Here is an 18544-nt window from a genome sequence, read left to right as displayed (position 1 = left end):
TAGTTTAGTCTGAAGTCAGGGAGCCTGCTTCCTCCAGCTCCGTTTTTCTTTCTCAAGATAGCTTTGGCTATTCAGGGTCTTTTGTGTCTCCATACAAATTTTAAGATTTTTTGTTCTAGTTCTGTGAAAAATGCCATTGGTAGTTTGATAGGGATTGCATTGCATCTGTAGATTGCTTTGGGTAGTATAGTCATTTTCACAGTGTTGATTCTTCTAATCCAAGAACATGGTATATCTCTCCATCTATTTGTATTGTCTTTAATTTCTTTCATTAGTGTCTTATAGTTTTCTGCATACAGGTCTTTTGTCTCCTTAGATAGGTTTATCTCTAGGTATTTTATTCTTTTTGTTGCAGTGGTAAATGGGAGTGTTTCCTTAACTTCTCTTTCAGATTTTTTGTCATTAGTGTAAGGAATGCAAGAGATATCTGTGCACTGATTTTGTATCATGCTACTTTACCAAATTCATTGATTAGCTGTAGTAGTTTTCTGGTAGCATCTTTAGGATTCTCTATGTATAGTATCATGTAATTTGCAAACAGTGACAGTTTTACTTCTTTTCTGATTTGGATTCCTTTTATTTCTTTTTCTTCTCTGATTGCTGTGGCTAAAACTTCCAAAACTATGTTGAATAATAGTAGTGACAGTGGGCAACTTGTCTTGTTCCTGATCTTAGTGGAAATGGTTTCAGTTTTTCACCATTGAGAACGATGTTGGCTGTGGGTTTGTCATATATGGCCTTTCTTATGTTGAGGTCGGTTCCCTCTATGCCTACTTTCTGGAGAGTTTTTATCATAAATGGGTGTTGAATTTTGTCAGAGGCTTTTTCTGTGTCTATTGAGAATGATTTTTATCCTTCAATTAGTTAATATGGTATATCACAATGATTGATTTGCATATATTGAAGAATCCTTGCATTTCTGGGGTAAATCCTACTTGATCATGGTGTATTATCCTTTTAATGTGCTGTTGGATTCTGTTTGCTAGTATTTTGTTGAGGATTTTTGCATCTATGTTCATCAGTGATATTGGCCTGTAGTTTTCTTTTTTTGTGACATCTTTGTCTGGTTTTGGTATCAGGGTGATGTTGGCCTCATAGAACGAGTTTGAGAGATTTCCTCCCTCTGCTATATTTTGGAAGAGTTTGAGAATGATAGATGTTAGCTCTTTTCTAAATGTTTGATAGAATTCGCCTGTGAAGCCATCTTGTCCTGGGCTTTTGTTTGTTGGAAGATTTTTAATCACAGTTTCAATTTCAGTGCTTGTGATTGGTCTGTTTATATTTTCTATTTCTTCCTGGTTCAGTCTCAGAAGGTTGTGCTTTTCTAAGAATTTGTCCATTTCTTCCAGGTTGTCCATTTTATTGGCATATAGTTGCTTGTAGTAATCTCTCATGATCCTTTGTATTTCTGCAGTGTCAGTTGTTACTTCTCCTTTTTCATTTCTAATTCTGTTGATTTGAGTCTTCTCCCTTTTTTTCTTGATGAGTCTGGCTAATGGTTTATCAATTTTGTTTATCTTCTCAAAGAACCAGCTTTTAGTTTTATTGATCTTTTGTACTGTTTCCTTCATTTCTTTTTCATTTATTTCTGATCCCATCTTTATGATTTCTTTCCTTCTGCTAACTTTGGGGTTTTTTGGTTCTTGTTTCTCTAATTGCTTTAGGTCTAAGTTTAGGTTGTTTATTTGAGATGTTTCTTGTTTCTTGAGGTAGGATTGTATTGCTATAAACTTCCCTCTTAGAACTGCTTTTGCTGCATCCCATAGGTTTTGGGTCGTTGTGTTTTGTCATTTGTTTCTAGGTATTTTTTGATTCCTCTTTGATTTCTTCAGTGATCTCTTGGCTGTTTAGTATAGCGTATTGTTTAACCTCCATGTGTTTGTATTTTTTACATTTTTTTTTCCTGTAATTGATATCTAGTCTCATAGCATTGTGGTTGGAAAAGATACTTGATACGATTTCAATTTTCTTAAATTTACCAAGGCTTGATTTGTGATCCAAGATATGATCTATTCTGAAGAATGTTCCATGAGCACTTGAGAAGAATGTGTATTCTGTTGTTTTTGGATGGAATGTCCTATAAATATCAATTAAATCCATCTTGTCTAATGTGTCATTTAAAGCTTGTGTTTCCTTATTTATTTTCATTTTGCATGGTCTGTCCATTGGTGAAAGTGGGGTGTTAAAGTCCCGTACTATTATTGTGTTACCATCGATTTCCCCTTTTATGGCTGTTAGCATTTGCCTTATGTATTGAGGTCCTCCTATGTTGGGTGCATAAATATTTACAATTGTTTTATCTTCTTCTTGGGTTGATCCCTTGATCGTTATGTAGTGTCCTTCTTTGTCTCTTGTAATAGTGTTTATTTTAAAGTCTATTTTGTCTGATATGAGAATTGCTACTCCAGCTTTCTTCTGATTTCCATTTGCATGGGATATCTTTTTCCACCCCCTCAGTTTCAGTCTGTATGTGTTCCTAGGTCTGAAGTGGGTCTCTTGTAGACAGCATATATACAGGTCTTGTTTTTGTATCCATTCAGCCACTCTATGTCTTTTGGTTGGAGCATTTAATCCATTTCCATTTAAGGTAATTATTGATATGTATGTTCCTATTACCATTTTCTTAATTGTTTTGGGTTTGTTATTGTAGGTCTTTTCTTTCTCTTGTGTTTCCTGCCTAGAGAAGTTCCTTTAGCATTTGTTGTAAAGCTGGTTTGGTGGTGCTGAACTCTCTCAGCTTTTGCTTGTCTGTAAAGGTTTTACTTTCTCCGTCGAATCTGAATGAGATCCTGGCTGGGTAGAGTAATCTTGGTTGTAGGTTTTTCCCTTTCATCACTTTAAATATGTCCTGCCACTCCTTTCTGTCTGCTGAAAGATCAGCTGTTAACCTTATGGGGATTCCCTTGTATGTTATTTGTTGCTTTCCCCTTGCTGCTTTTAATATTTTTTCTTTATATTTAATTTTTTATAGTTTGATTAATATGTGCCTTGGCGTGTTTCTCCTTGGATTTATCCTGTATGGGACTCTCTGCACTTCCTGGACTTGATTGACTATTTCCTTTCCCATGTTAGGGAAATTTTCAACTATAATCTCTTCAAATATTTTCTCAGACCCTTTCTTTTTCTCTTCTTTTCTGGGACCCCTGTAATTAGAATGTTGGTGCGTTTAATGTTGTCCCAGAGGTCTCTGAGACTGTCCTCAATTCTTTTCATTCTTTTTTCTTTATTCTGCTCTGCAGTAGTTATTTCCACTATTTTATCTTCCAGGTCACTTATCCGTTCCTCTGCCTCAGTTATTCTGCTACTGATTCCTTCTAGAGAATTTTTAATTTCATTTATTGTGCTGTTCATCATTGTTTGTTTGCTCTTTCATTCTTCTAGGTCCTTGTTTAACATTTTTTGTATTTTCTCCATTCTATTTCCAAGATTTTGGATCATCTTTCCTATCATTACTCTGAATTCTTTTTCAGGTAGACCGCCTACTTCCTCTTCATTTGTTTGGTCTGGTGGGTTTTTACCTTGCTCCTTCATCTGCTGCGTAGTTCTCTGCCTTCTCATTTTGTTTAACTTACTGTGTTTGGGGTCTCCTTTTTGCAGGCTGCATGTTTGTAGTTCCCATTGTTTTTGGTGTCTGCCCCCAGTGGGTGAGGTTGGTTCCGTGGCTTGTGTAGGCTTCCTGGTAGCGGGGACTGCTTGTGTTCTGGTGGGTGAGGCTGGATCTTGTCTTTCTAGTGAGCAGGGCCGTGTCTGGTGGTGTGTTTTGGGGTGTCTCTGAACTTAGTATGATTTTAGGCAGGCTCCCTGCTAATGGGTGGGGTTGTGTCCTTGTCTTGCTAGCTGTTTGGCATGGGGCCTCCAGCACTGCAGCTTGCTGGCCATTGGGTGGAGCTGGATCTTAGCATTGAGTCAGAGATCTCTGGGAGAGGTCTCGCCAATTGATATTACGTGGGGCCAGGAGGTCTCTGGTGGTCCAGTGTCCTGAGCTCGGCTCTCCCACCTCAGAGGCTCAGGTCTGACACCAGGCTGGAGCACCAAGACCCTGTCAGCCACATGGCCAGGTACATGGGCCCTGTCAGCCACATGGCCAGGTACGTGGGGATTTTCTTGCCTTTTGGCAAGTCTGAGGTCTTCTGCCAGTGTTCAGTAGGTGTTCTGTAGGAGTTGTTCCACATGTAGATGTATTTTTGATGTATTTGTGGGGAGGCAGGTGATCTCCACGTCTTACTCCTCTGCCATCTTGCAGGTCCCCCCCCATCCTCTCTTTGACTCCTACATCTAATCTATCCCATGTGCCTGCTGACTGTCTATGAAATATCCTGAATCTGCTTTGAATCCATCCTCATCCTCATTTTTCCATTTCCACTGTAAACACTTTATCTCAGGGCACCATTGTTCCTGGTCTTTATTCTTGCAACAGCATCCTGTCTTTTCCCTCTCCAATCCACTGTGGTTAAATTGTTTTTCCAAAATAATAATCCAGTCCTGGCTCCAACCAGACTGCCCCAGCGCAAACACTTCATTGGTTTTCTCTTGCCCAGTGAATAAAATAGAAATCCTTGAACATGTCCTACAAGTTCTAATTCCTCCAAAATCTAAGTGTTTTCTACCTCTCTCATCATTCCCTTCCTTTCCCTGCCTCTATTCTCAGACATAATAAACTTCCTTCAGCTCCCAAAATGGACTATACTTTCTCCTGCTTCAGGAGTTTTGCCTTTGTTGGCCCCTCTGCCCAGAATGCAGCAGAGCAACTAGCTCCTGCTCCTCATTTTGGTCTCAACTAATATAAAAAGGCCTTAGAGAAAGTTTTAGTGACCCCACTAACTATTTCACATTCCCTATTTTATGTTCCCATACATACTATAATTTTCCTCAAGACATTTTTCACAGACAGATTTTTATTTACATATTTTTATAATTATCTATTTTATATCCCTCATTAGACTGTAAATTTAATGAGGGTAGGATCATGTCTGTTTTTCTCATCATAGTATGTTCAGCACCTAGTACAGTGCCTAGCTCAATATAGATATTCATTAAAAATTGTTTGAAAACAGGAATGATGAACATCATCATTTTATTTGTATTATGTATTTGCAAACTGCTCACTAGACAAAAATTATGAAAGGACAGAAATCTAATTTTCCCTAAATTTTGTCCTTAATTTCTAGTACAGTTCAAGAAATTTTATTGAATCATTAAATTGGCTCCTCTCCATGTATCTCCTAGCTCAGTAAATGGCACCGTAATTCAAATAGTCGCCAAGCTTAAAACTCAGAGTCACTCCAGATTGGTTTTTTCCCCTTCACTTTCACATGTTTAATTAATCACAAAAACAAATCTACGGTAAATCCTAAAAACCCACTTCCACTGACTCGATCCAAGCCTCCATTATCTTTCATATAAATTATTACAATAGCAACCACTCTGGACTTGTTCCACACTAATCTCCCCATTACTCATCCATCTGGGGAGTCATTCTACCCTGAATACACAATATTGACACTCTCTGTTTAAAATCCTATATTGGCATATTAATATATTTGGCATCATATTATGATGTGTAAGTGATTTTTAGTGACACAGAAAAAATGATCACACTATCGCATTCAGTATAAAAATCAGAATGCAGAACACATTTGCAAAATGATCCTAATTTTGCTAAGTAAAAAAATAATGCAGGCATGTGCAGGGGCATGTAGAAGAAGAAGAAAGAGGAGGAAAAGGAAGAGATGAAGGTGGAAGAGGAGGAGAAGGAAGAGGAGGGGGAGGAAGAAGAAGAGGAATGTTTATAAACCAAATAGTAATGTGAATATCCCTGGACAATGTAATTATAGATTATTCTCACTTTCTACTGTATAATATAATACATTTTCTACAGCAAAAAAAATTCCTATTCTAATTTTGAAAAGGGAAATAAAAGATCATTTAAAAGTCTCTGACTTCCCTGGCATCTAAAAGGGTTAAAATCCTAAAGCATGATTAAATTTATTAGCAAAGAATTATTAATAGAAACACAAGAAAGCCATTGGCCAGGCTTAGATGGGTAGATTTACCATGCGTATGGGTTTTATATTTTACATTGTTCATGAAAAATGCACTAATCAAGTGTTTGAATAAAAATGCATCGGTATTTCATGGTGTTCTGCATAGAACATGATTCTTGTAAAGGAAAGCAAGACTCACAATTTGTTTGCCTTCTGAACAAGTTTGAAACAACTGCTCTAGGACTGCAATCTGTGCTATTAATGAACTCACGTACTTTCCTATCCATGCCTTTGAAAGCACCATCTCCCATTCCCTGACTGCAATACCACCCTTTCAAATGCTTCCTTGCTTCTTCCTCTGTACTCCCATAGCATATAAGTGTTCTGCTACTATAAAACTTATTACTCAGAGCTGTAATTATGCATTAGTCTCCTCCAGGATTCTGTGACCTCCTTGAGCATGGTAACATTGCTATTTTAGTTTGGATCCCCATCATTTGGTGAAATGTCTGAATACGTTTGGTTGGTTCTGAATAACACTCGTTGAATACGTGAATTCAAAAGCTAACAAAGCATGTGTCTGATAAGAATAAGTGATGAATCATACGTATATGTGTGCATGGGTATATACATATATACACAATTCTAAGCAATTTAAAATAATAAACTGTTACGGGGTGATATTATTAGTTATTACAACACATTCTATCAGTGTTCAAAATTAGGTGGAAAGTTTCTTCTCTTCTTCTAACTCTTGTAGTAGCTAGATGTATCACATGAACAAGTTATTTATTTTCTTTCATATTCGGCATCTCCCTCCATAGAATGAATGAATTAGAATATGACACCAGAGATCCATTTAATATTTAACAGTTTAAGACTCACTGCATAGAAAATTTATACTATTTAGATTATCCTCCAAAAGCTCGAGAAAACATATTTTACAAAACAAAAAGGTACTAAATTATACTTACTTATAGAGCCTTGGCTCTTCAACCATTCCAAGTTGGTTTAATAATTTAAATGTAATATAGCCATCCTTCATCGTTTTATCCATAACAGTTATACTGAGAACAAAATAATAGGCTACAAAACAAAAATATGGAATGCAATTCATGTTATTTTTTAACTTTGTTTTGGTGCAGATATGCATGTAAATATATATTTATGTAATCTAGGCATATATAATATCTGCAAATAATATTGAGAGGCACTCATTTGGTACATAAGTAATATATTTTACCTCTTGTTAATATTTTTTTAATATTTATTCGGCTGTGCTGGGTCTTGGTTGTGGCACGTGGCCTGCGGGATCTTTAGTTGTGGTTTGCGAACTCTTAGTTGCGAACTCTTAGTTCCTTGACCAGGGATCGAACCAGGCCCCCTGCATTGGGAGCACGTAGTCTTAGCCACTGGACTATCAGGGAAATTCCCTCTTGTTAATTTTTAACTAGTCTTGAAAATGAATAAAAGCTTGCCAGACAGTCATGGGTATGGTGAAAAGTTGGTCAAATAATTAGTAAATACTAACTTGTCTGCAAATCGAAAAATATCAGAATTTAGGTCAATTAAACAATTTTTCTCTATCAATAGCACATCTAAGGTAAATATGATAAGGTTCCTTAATTATCTGATTAATAGTCCTAGCTAAATTTGCTTGACAAATATAATTCCCAATTTCACTGGTTGTTTTGGAATGACTGTAAAATTAGACAGTCCTATATAGAGTGAGCTCATAGTAGTTCTTTTTCAAAATGTCCATACAAAAAAATTGATATATCTTTCAGAGGCAAAGATGCTGAACTCATCCCTATACCCGATATTGTCTGGGCTACACAGAAAGTTCTTACTCTCCGTGAATTTTCCCAATATTGTGCAAAACTCTTGGAAGACAATGTATATAAACAGAACATGGGATAGATGAACTTTTCTTGTGAAATACACATGTACTAAAATTGTGCATGCTAGCCGTTAAATGTTGCTACTAAACAGCCCAGAGTAACTTCCTGCCTATGCCAGATGCTTAGTACTACCTCAAATAAGTTAATGGATTTATAATTGACCCTCATCAACTGCTAACACAAAAGACATAAAGGAACACTTCTTACTTTGAAGTGACTGCCCAGCTTTAGATAAAATACTTTGGTCCCCTCACCCAAAAAAGTGGGTGCTCATACTTGCTCAGATGATTCCTGGCAGTATGATATATTGAGATGTTACATAATAAGCCTGCCTCCTGCTACAAATGTATAGAAATTATGGGTGTAAATCAAAAACACGACCAAGCTCAGATGAAGGAAGAGAAAATATCAGGAGACAGCAATAAAGAGAAATTAAAGGCAAGGCTTAAGAAGAACTGAAGCCCTGGATCTGCACAGGACTTGAGAACTGGGTGTAGCATGGAGACAAAGGATGAAGTGTCAATTTCCATGCTACAGCAGGAGACAACACTAAGTGATGGAGCTACAGTGAAAAACCTTGCACAGTCAGGGACCTTAGCTCTCTGCTTTGTCATTGAAAGAGAAACTTGAAAAATTCTTCCTACTGGTTGTGTATGGGTCTTAAGTGGAAAAATAAATTCCTTAAGACTAAATAAAACTCCAGGTAACACAGAATTTAAATTTACAAGTCCCCATTGGTTAAGGACCTCCAAAAATTTACATGAAAAATCCTCCAGTATTATGGTACCTAAATTCTGGAAAAAACAAAATCCAACTTGTTCTGAAGGGAGAATTTTGAAGAAGAGCAGACTGATGAGAGTTTTCTGTTAAAATGTGACATGAATCTTTATTTTGAAATAACACAAATATTTTTTCTTTAATAGAGATTTGAACTGACCACTGAGACTAGAAAATAACAACAAATCATGCATAAATTAATAGATGGATAAATAAATACATATATACATACATAAGTTTAACCAGAAGAAAGATATAGATTATCTGCAGGGAACAATTAGACTGCTAATAAATGAAAAAAAAATTATCTTAAAATGAGAGAATTAATATCTTCAAAGTACTCAATGAAAAAACTCTCAATGTAGAATTCTATTCTGGACTAAATTTACATTCCAGAGTAAGAAAAAGATAAGGACATTTTCAAGGAAACAAACAAACTGAGAGACATTACTTAGTGAAAAGTCATTAAGGATCTATTTTAGCAAGATAGAAATTAAATCCCAAAGGAAGGAGTTGGGAAGGGAGGAAAGGACAAGATAAAATGTAGAAAACTGAAATTGGTAAATATAAGTGAGCATTTGATTAATGATAATATTCATAATAATTGTTTATTGTTAAATAAGTGAAATAAAATACTACTGAATATAATATTGAGGATAGAAAAGAAGACACAAGATTCGAAGGCTCTATGAGACAAATTGTTGTTGTGACAAAATCTGATAAAATAGTCTGTGAGGCAAAAAGTAATGCATTTTTATTTATGAAGCAAAAAAAAAGGAGCAAAGGAAAGCAAATCACCAGGAAAATATGATAATCCTGAAGCTTTATGTAGCTAAAACTCACAGCCTCAATATACATAAAGCCAAAACCGAAACAATGTAACTCCTGCTAAAATAGAAGATTTAAACAGGACTCAAATTGTCACATAGAGAAAATGTCCAAGATGTGATTGAAAATTACCCATTATACCAAGAACAAAGAAAATCACAACTCTGGTGAGAAAAGACAATCCACTAATGCCAGCACTGAAATGAATCAGAGGCTGGGATTATCTGACAAGGACTTTAAAGGAACTGTCATAAAAATGCTTCAAAGTCAGAGTCTCTTGAAAAAAAATGAAGGAATAGAAAAATCTCAGCCAAGAAATATAAGCTATAAAAGAAAATAAAGTAGACATTACATAAATGACAAATACCATAATGGATACAGGACTCACTGGATAGTCTCAATAGCAGAGTGGAAATGAAAGAGCATAGAAATCAGTGAACTGGAGAACAGATCGATCTGCCTGAAACTCAACCTGAAAACAGAGAAAACAGACTGAGAAAAAAAATGGACAGAACCTCAGGGACCTGTGGGAGTATAACAAAAGAATTATAATTAAACTTCAGAAAACTAGAAACAAAGAAAAATATCTTGAAAGCAGCCAAAGAGAAATGATGTGTTATCTACAGGAGAACACCAAATTGAGTTACAATGGATTTCTCATCTGAAACCACAGAAGCCAAAAGGAAGTGACACAGCATTTTTCAAGTGCTAAAAGAAGGAACTCAGCTCTAAATCTTATACCCAGAAAAACTATCCTTTGAGAATAAAGGAGAAATAAAAGACATTCTCAGACAAAGAAAAACTTAAAGGATTTCTCTTTAACAGACCCATTCTTAAATATTGTAAGAAGGAACACAGAGGAATTGATGAAATAAATAATCTTGGAGTATCAGAAACAAAAAGGTAATAATAGGAAGAGAAGAAATATGGGTACGTACAATAAATTATCCTTATCCTTGTGAATTTATACATCATATTTGATACTTGAAATAAAAATTATCACATGATCCGATACTCAAGACAATGATATATAGAAGTGGAGAATGTAAAATAACCTAAATGGAAGTGAAGTTCCCACATTTCACTTGACGTGGTAAATGTTGATACCAGTAAACTGTGAAAAATCACATATGCATATTATAATTGTGGTAGACCTCCCCAAATATGTCCGTTCCTAATCTCTGGAACCTGTGAATATGTTACCTGAAATGGCAAAGGATAATTAAGATCTCAAATGGAATTAAGGTTGCTAATCAGCTGCCCTTAAAATAGAGAGATTATCTTGAATTGTCCAAGTGGGCCCAATGCAGTCCCAAAGATTGTAATCACAAACCCTTAAAGGTAGAAGAGGAAGACAGAGGAAGAGAATCAGAAAAAGAGATGTGATATAGAAGAAAGGTCAAATTGATTATTTCTTCTTTATTCGTCTTGGCAATGATTATTTTAGATATTCTAGGGTATGTACTTTTCAATATAAATTTAAAACAAGGTTGTCTATGTTTAAAGGAACACACAGAACTATAAAACTGTTAGAAAAAAATTTGGGGTGAAAATCTTCAGGACCTAGGACTCAGCAAAGAGTTCTTAGATACCGAAAGCATAGTCCATGAAAGGAAAACATGATAAATTAGACCTCATCAAAAGTAAACACTTTTGCCCTTGTGAAAGCCCTTGTGAAGAAGATGAAAAGACAGTCAAGTTTCAGACTGGGAAAAAATAATTGCAAACCAAATCTTCATCAAGGAAACAAGGACTACTATCAAAAATATATAAAGAATCCTCAAAACTCAATAGTTAAAAAAAATCCAATTGGAAAATGAGCAAAAGACACAAACACACATTTCACCAAAGAGGATATACAGAGAAGATACACAATCTCATAAGCCATTAGGGCAACAAAGATTAATACCTCAACAAGGCATCACTATATACATATCAGGAAGGATAATTTTTTAAAATAATGACAACACCAAATGCTAGTAAGAAATCACTCATTAGATCACTCATACTTTGCTGCAGGTAATGTAAAATGGTCAGCCACACTGAAAAACACTTTCTCAATTTCTTATAAGGTTAAATGTACAATTAACTTCTGACCTAGCATTTGTATTCCTGGGCCTTTCTAACAGAGAAATGATAACTTAAATTCACACAAAAACTTTTATACAAATATCCATAGCAGCTTTAATCATAATAGCCAAATCTAAACACGTGCCTAATGTCCTACAAGAGATGAGTGATTAAACAAACTTCAGTACATACATACTGTGGACTACTACTCAGCAATAAAATGGAATGAATTATTGATACATGCTGGATGAACCTCCAGAGAATCATGCTGACTTTAAAAAGGCCAATTAAAAGGTCACAGAGTGAACAATTCCCTTTATATAACATTTTCAAAATGACAAAATTTTAGGAGTATATTAATGGATGTCAGGGATTAGAAACAGCAGGACAAGAAGCTGGTATATGTGGCTATAAAAGTGCCACCCAAGGGGTCTGGTAGTGATGGAACTGTCCAATATCTTCACTGTGGTGATAGATACAAAGCCCTATATGATGATTAAGTTGTACAGAGCTAAACACACACACACACACCAGTGAGGAAATACAAATAAAATGGATGGATTGTAGCAATATCAATATCATGTGGTAATGATATTACATTTATTCTATAGTGCTACAAAATTTTACCACTGAAGAAAACTGAATAAATTGTACACAGGATCCCTCTGCATTATTTCTTATATCTGCATGTGAATCTAAATTTAATCCAATAAAAATTTTAGATTAAAAAATGGATGAGCCCAATTCTGAATGACAGGGCACATCACAAATGTTTAAAGAGTATCTTAAAAATTGATAATAACTTTGACTGCAAAACATCTGCAATAACTGACCTAAAATATTTTAAAATAATAAGTCTATTTTAAATATTTATTCCCCAGTAACCAAGATCAATGGCAGTGACTGGAAACTTATTTCATAAGATTCTTCATATAATAGGATTTGCTTTTATTTATAAAGCACTTTAAGATCTTGCTCTCCAAATAGAATAATTTTACTTTTTTAAATAGCTCCTCATAAAACTAATTAGTTAATACATTTCTGAGAGTCTCTTCTGTTCTTCAAATTTTTTCCTCTTGTCTAACTCTAAATATATTGGGAAGATTATTATTTACTTGCATATTTTTGTATTTATATAATTTAGTTTCAGTTTCTGAAAGGGTTGTAATAGTGTAGATAGATGTCTTAAACTCTGTAAGCTGTTATATGCTGACATAACTCTAAACGTGGGAAGGATAATCATGGAAATTGGGGGTAAAAAAAAAAGATCTTGATTTTTTTGGAAGAATATTACCCAAAGCATATGCTCATTTTATTCAAAAATTAAGTCCTTATTTGAATTTGTATAACTGGCTCTAACAAAATTTAAAGTTCCTTGAAAGTACATTATGAGATTTGAATTTTGAATAAAAATATGAATTAGTATATAAAACTAATCATTGGTTCATTTGTTAAAAATGTTAACTTACTACAGAATGGATTTGTGCCAACAGTATCCAAAAACACAGTGGTCCTGAGAGTTCTGTTCTCTATTCTCTCCTTTAAAACATCTTTCCATAGCTCAGTTTGATAACCTGAGATTTGAGAAATAGAATATTAGTAATTGGAGTTTCATCAAATAGCATACAAAAATATCAAATCACTAAAAGAACTAAAGGATCAATGTATTATAATAATTATAATTTATGAATTTTTATAATTTAAAAATCATTTTTCAAATAATTTCACATTCTATTTATTTCAACTACAATAACAACTCTTAAATTCAAGATTCACAAATAAATCTACTCCCTGGAAACCTTATCAGAGCTTTGCATACGCCGTATAGTTAAAGTCCATTTGTATAAGTTTTTACTATTACAAATGCAGAATTTTACTTGAAACTCTTTTCAGTGAATTCAGCAGAATAAATTGATTAGATAAAACTTGAACACAGAATTTAGCTCCATGAGCACAGCCTTCAATTATCCTATATACACATTCATACAGATACAGTACGCATATGTATACATTATATATACAATGTATATATTATAGATAGCATCTATGTACACTATATATTGTATGTATAATATATATTTCAGATACAAACAATATTTGTACATACAGAATATATAACATATACACACACACACACATATTTAATATGCTTCCTACTTCATGTATGTGTCTATTTCCACACTGCTACCTCCGAATTTGAAATTTGAATGCAGTAGAAAGAATACTGAATTGAAAATTCAGAGATTTAACTCCAGTTTTCACTTGTGCCCTTCAGATATCCACATGTTCACAAGCGGTCACAATTTCCTCATTTACATGGAAAAGCAATGGGACCAGAAAAGCAATCCCCAACATGAGGCCTGAAGAAAACTAATCCCACAAGATATTTTGTGGACAGAAGGGGTCTATGAGGAAATAAGTCATGCAAAGCCTGCATATTGCCTGCCTCTTCTAGCAATTCTCTAGTATGTTAGTATAAACCTCCTGTGAAAGAAAACCGCAGGAGGCTGTTTAATTCAGCCTTTGTAATTGCTACCTATCTCATTGAGGTTACTTGGCTTTAGCAACATTTCTGGTAGAGCCTATCATGATACTGATCAGATGTCTACATGCCCATGACACGCTTGGGGTCTGGTATTGTCTTTGGCAAACCCTGAACAAACAGCCTCTGAGATTCTTTCCAGCTCTAACATTCTATTTTTTATATGGATTCTTTTTTTCTCTATAATTTCCCACTGGCAGGCTTTAGTTATCAAAAGTTGCAACACTTAACTGCTCTTAAGTTTATTGATTTCACATGCATGGTGTGAACCATGCATGATTCATATGTACTTGCTAATAGCAAATGAAAAGCTAACCATGGTTCACACCTCTTCATAAAAATACAAACTAACAAACAAACAAAACCCTCAGTACCACTAAGAATGCACAAGTTTCTTTCTTTAGTGGAAATATAGATGGATGCTAAATAGTGAGATCCTTTTGTGAATCAAGAACAAGGATCATAAAAAAAAAAAAAAAAAAAAACAAGGATCATCATGAGACCACCAAATGCGCCCACTACGTGGAGCACAGAAAGGAGGTTGACCAAGTTCCTCTCACTAAGAATCTGAAAAATATTTAGTAGGAAATAAATTATTTTCTCTGTTCCGCAGAAAATTTTTCCATAAAATGTTAATAGCATATTCACAAGTAAGTATGAAAGCTTCCAGCAGAAAATACTAACACAATTACATTGTTCATTTTCCACAAAGAAGTATAGTAATTATGACAATCTCTCTTACCTAGTTTAGGACATGATTTTTCCTTAAAGTCGGCACAATCCACACATGAACCAGTCTTGTAATCTTTGTATGAATGACAAGGAAATGAAATAAAATTGCAGCTTGTTTCCAAAGCTGCCATGAATAAGTAAACTGCTCTCTGGTGGTCGCATTTAATAAATTCAAGTCCTTAAGTGTTCAAAGTCAAGCAGTTAGATGTATTAAGCCAAGTTCAAGTAAGTTTGAAAAAAAATTAAATATTAAGTTCTACCTAATGCTGTGCACTGTAGGAATATCAAAGTGCTGACTACAATGCAGTTTTATCCCAGGCAACTAAACAAATGTTACCATTTAAAACTTAAATGTAATATGCCTTTTACATGAGATTTATTAGAAATTTTTCTAAAGTAATAACACAGCAAAATTGTTTAATTTCAATTATTCAACAAACTCTACACACAGTGCTACCATATTTAATAACTAGTGTACACATATCTCCCTTCTAAACTCCCACGCCTAACATTTCTATTCAGTGTCGGAGATGTCTATGAAACAAGGTGACATTAAAACTTTATAATTTCTCTTTCCTTTCCTAACTTCTCACATCCCTATCCCTTTAACCAAACTTCTCTAGTTGCAGTGGCCTTTAATGATGTGGTAGTTGACTGGTTGCCACTGTAGACCTCAGAACATTTTTTTGCCATAGCTCTGAAGTGAGCCAAATTCCACACCTGGAGCTGTTGCTCAGCTATTTATGTACAGAATAACCAAGTGCAGAAGTTCATAAATCTGTGTTTGTACAATACTATGGTAATGGTAAAAATTAAATCCTGAAGCCAAACTTGTGTTATATAATTTTGCTATACATGCTTCTTCATTGACTTATAACTTCTCCTAATGTTTAAAATGATAAACTAAAACTGTTGAGACTATAATGTAATAGGTTTCACCCATAACCAAATGGGATGTCTACTGGTAACATTTATGAACTGAGAAGGATCACATTAAACCATTTTCCACCAATAACTCCTGAATCATGAGCAATGGTGATAAAAAAAAATCTTGCCCCCAGATTAATAAGGGAAAAAAGTAAACTGATTTTCTTTCATAATTTTGACTCATGCACAATTTATTCTAAAATACTATTGGTATACCTGAAAAAATTGATTTAGGACAGCCAGGTTGCTTTTTCCCTCCATTTGGATAGAAATCTATATGTCCCAAGGGTTCTTTAATGCCTAAACCTGAGAAGAAAAGCACCCAAGAACCACAAAGTAAATATAATCAGGTCAGCAACACTTACGTAAAACAAAATCTCCTATAAAATCCTTTGAAAGTGACTCAAAATTTGAATTGAATATAAGATAAATGCTATTTTTTAAAAGATGAGTTTTTCTGGTATTAATTCCTCATGCAAATTATGTTTCATTAATTTAACACATTTACATGTGATCAGTTTATTATGGGTCCATCACAGTTCTTTGTGCTATGAATATATAAGTGAAAAAGGAAAATAGAGCAAAAATCCTTATCATAGTGGAAATTACATCCTAGTGGGAGAAAGACATAATAAACAAGTAAAAATACAGCATGTCAGATAATAATAAGTGCTGTAGAGAAAAATTAAGTAGAATAAGGAACAGTGAATGCCTAGTGAGTGTGGTAGGTTGCACTTTTAAGTAGTTTGGTTGGGGAATTTCCCACTGAGGAGGTGAGAATTGAGCAAAGATGTGAAGAATGTGAGCAAGGCAGTGAGTCAAGAACGTACCTGTGTGCACATGGAGTATTCAAAGAATCCAGGTTAGCTGGTGTAATGCGTGAGAAAGAGCGTTGGAGGAAATGAAGCCAAGTCATTTAGGACCTTTTAGGTGAGTGTGATCATTCGCTCTCATTCTGGATAATAATGTGTAGGATTTGGTGCTAGACTCACTAACTGGAAAAATCGAATGCTGCTTCTGCTGGAACAAGTTGGGCCAGAGTAACACGAAACATGTAGCTATGATTTAAGAGTTTCTGTATACACTTGTACATTGGTATCCATGGGGTATTGGTTCCAGGACTGCCCCCCCAATCTCCTGCCCTCCCACACGGACACCAAAATCTGAGGATTCTCAAGTCCCATATATAAAATGGCGCAGCACAGTCGTCCCTCTGTGCCCAAGAGTTCCACATCCGCAGATACGGACGGCCAACTGTATCTGTAGAGCCTTGGGGCACCAGGGAAGGTGCAAGTTCTGGGTGCATTACCACTATGGGGTCTATAACCCAGGGGAGCCATAGGAAGGAAAGAGGTTAGCAAGTTCAGAATATTCAGGACTGCGGTTAGATATAAAATCTTGCTGCCAAGTAAGATTGCAATGCTTTGGCTTGGGGTACAAGAAATTTCCTACAACATAATGAACTCTTGAGAGAGATCAGCAATAGGTTCAGTACAATGAAGATAAATACTTGGGTCTGACGGTAGGGATTAAGATGCAGATACTTGATTTAGTTCTAGTATGTATCAGAACACGATAACAGCTAGTGAGGCATTAGCAGGGCATGAGGACACTGGGCATGAATATTACAGGGGAGGGGATACAGCATATAAGGAAAGACAAAGGACAACTTAAATGACTTCCTTAGAACTCCCTGGAATCCAGGGAAGCATATGTATGATTTGATTGTGACAGTGGTGAGGGTATGCTAACCAATTCCTCTACATTCCATTATCCACTTAGCTTGTGGAATTTTAGTAAGGAAGGACAGTCTTCTAAATATAACCCAAAAAAAGTCCAGTAATTTTGGAGATCTTCACAATTTCCTCCAATCTGAACTCAACATAGAGTTCCAAGACTAGGGTGTTTCAGGTTTACAGCCATCATTTTCTCCAATCTGCTTCTGAAGTAGAATCAAACCAAGAAGGCTGCTCAGAAATCAGGAAGAAGCAAAAGATATTTATTATTACAAGCAGCCCTTGATTCAGGCATGTCATTTCCCTTTTATCAGATGGAAGGGGCAGGGCAGCTTGGTCTGCTTAGGCCATTCATTCTTTTGGTTTCAAGAAGGGTGGGGAGAGCAGGTATGGCTTTCTAATTTTCTTTTTATTGTAAAATATAAAACCTACATGCAGAAAAGAATATAAAACATAAAACTAAAGATTAATTAATGAATATAAAGCAAATAGCCACTTAGCTACCACACCCATGTCAGGAAATAGAACCTAGAAACTCCCAGTGTGCCTGTAACCCAGTAACTAGCTTCTTACTTTTCTATAAAACTAAGAACCATGTTTACTTTTGTTTTTTCTTTTTTGCTATTGCTATTCTTTACCTTCTACGGATGCCTCTAAAACAATATATTTTAGATCAGCTCATTTTGGAAATATATATAAATTGACTCATATTTGTATCTGGCTTCTTTCAATTATCAGTATATTTGTGATATTAAACCACATTGTCAGGTGTAAATGTAGTCATTCATTTGTAACCATTCATTGCTATATAGCATTTTATTGAATGAACATACTGCAACTTATTTATCCATTCTCCTGTTGGTGGTGGACATATGTTGTTTCAAATTTGGGGTTAATATGAGTTAATACTATGAACATTCTTGAACACACACATCAATGCATATGTGAAGGAATATCTGTTGGTTTTATACCTAGCAGTAGAATTGCTGTGTTATAGAATATGAATATCTTCAATTTTAATAAATAATCCTAAATAATTTGCCAAAG

General features: G+C 35.0%; 1 protein-coding gene across 1 annotated transcript in view; it reads right to left on the bottom strand.

Moving 5' to 3' along the window:
- Positions 1-18544, bottom strand: part of LIPI (lipase I) — a 68645-nt gene that overhangs the window by 25886 nt on the left and 24215 nt on the right. Inside the window, 4 exon segments of the mRNA XM_061192970.1 lie at positions 6959-7070; positions 13030-13134; positions 14845-15012; positions 15978-16067. Coding sequence (XP_061048953.1) covers positions 6959-7070; positions 13030-13134; positions 14845-15012; positions 15978-16067 — 475 coding nt within the window.

Source organism: Eubalaena glacialis, chromosome 6, assembly GCF_028564815.1.
Source record: "Eubalaena glacialis isolate mEubGla1 chromosome 6, mEubGla1.1.hap2.+ XY, whole genome shotgun sequence".
Classification (NCBI taxonomy): Eukaryota; Metazoa; Chordata; class Mammalia; order Artiodactyla; family Balaenidae; genus Eubalaena; species Eubalaena glacialis.
The sequence above is the reverse complement of the archived record's forward strand: the minus strand, read 5'-3'. Positions and strand labels throughout refer to the sequence as shown.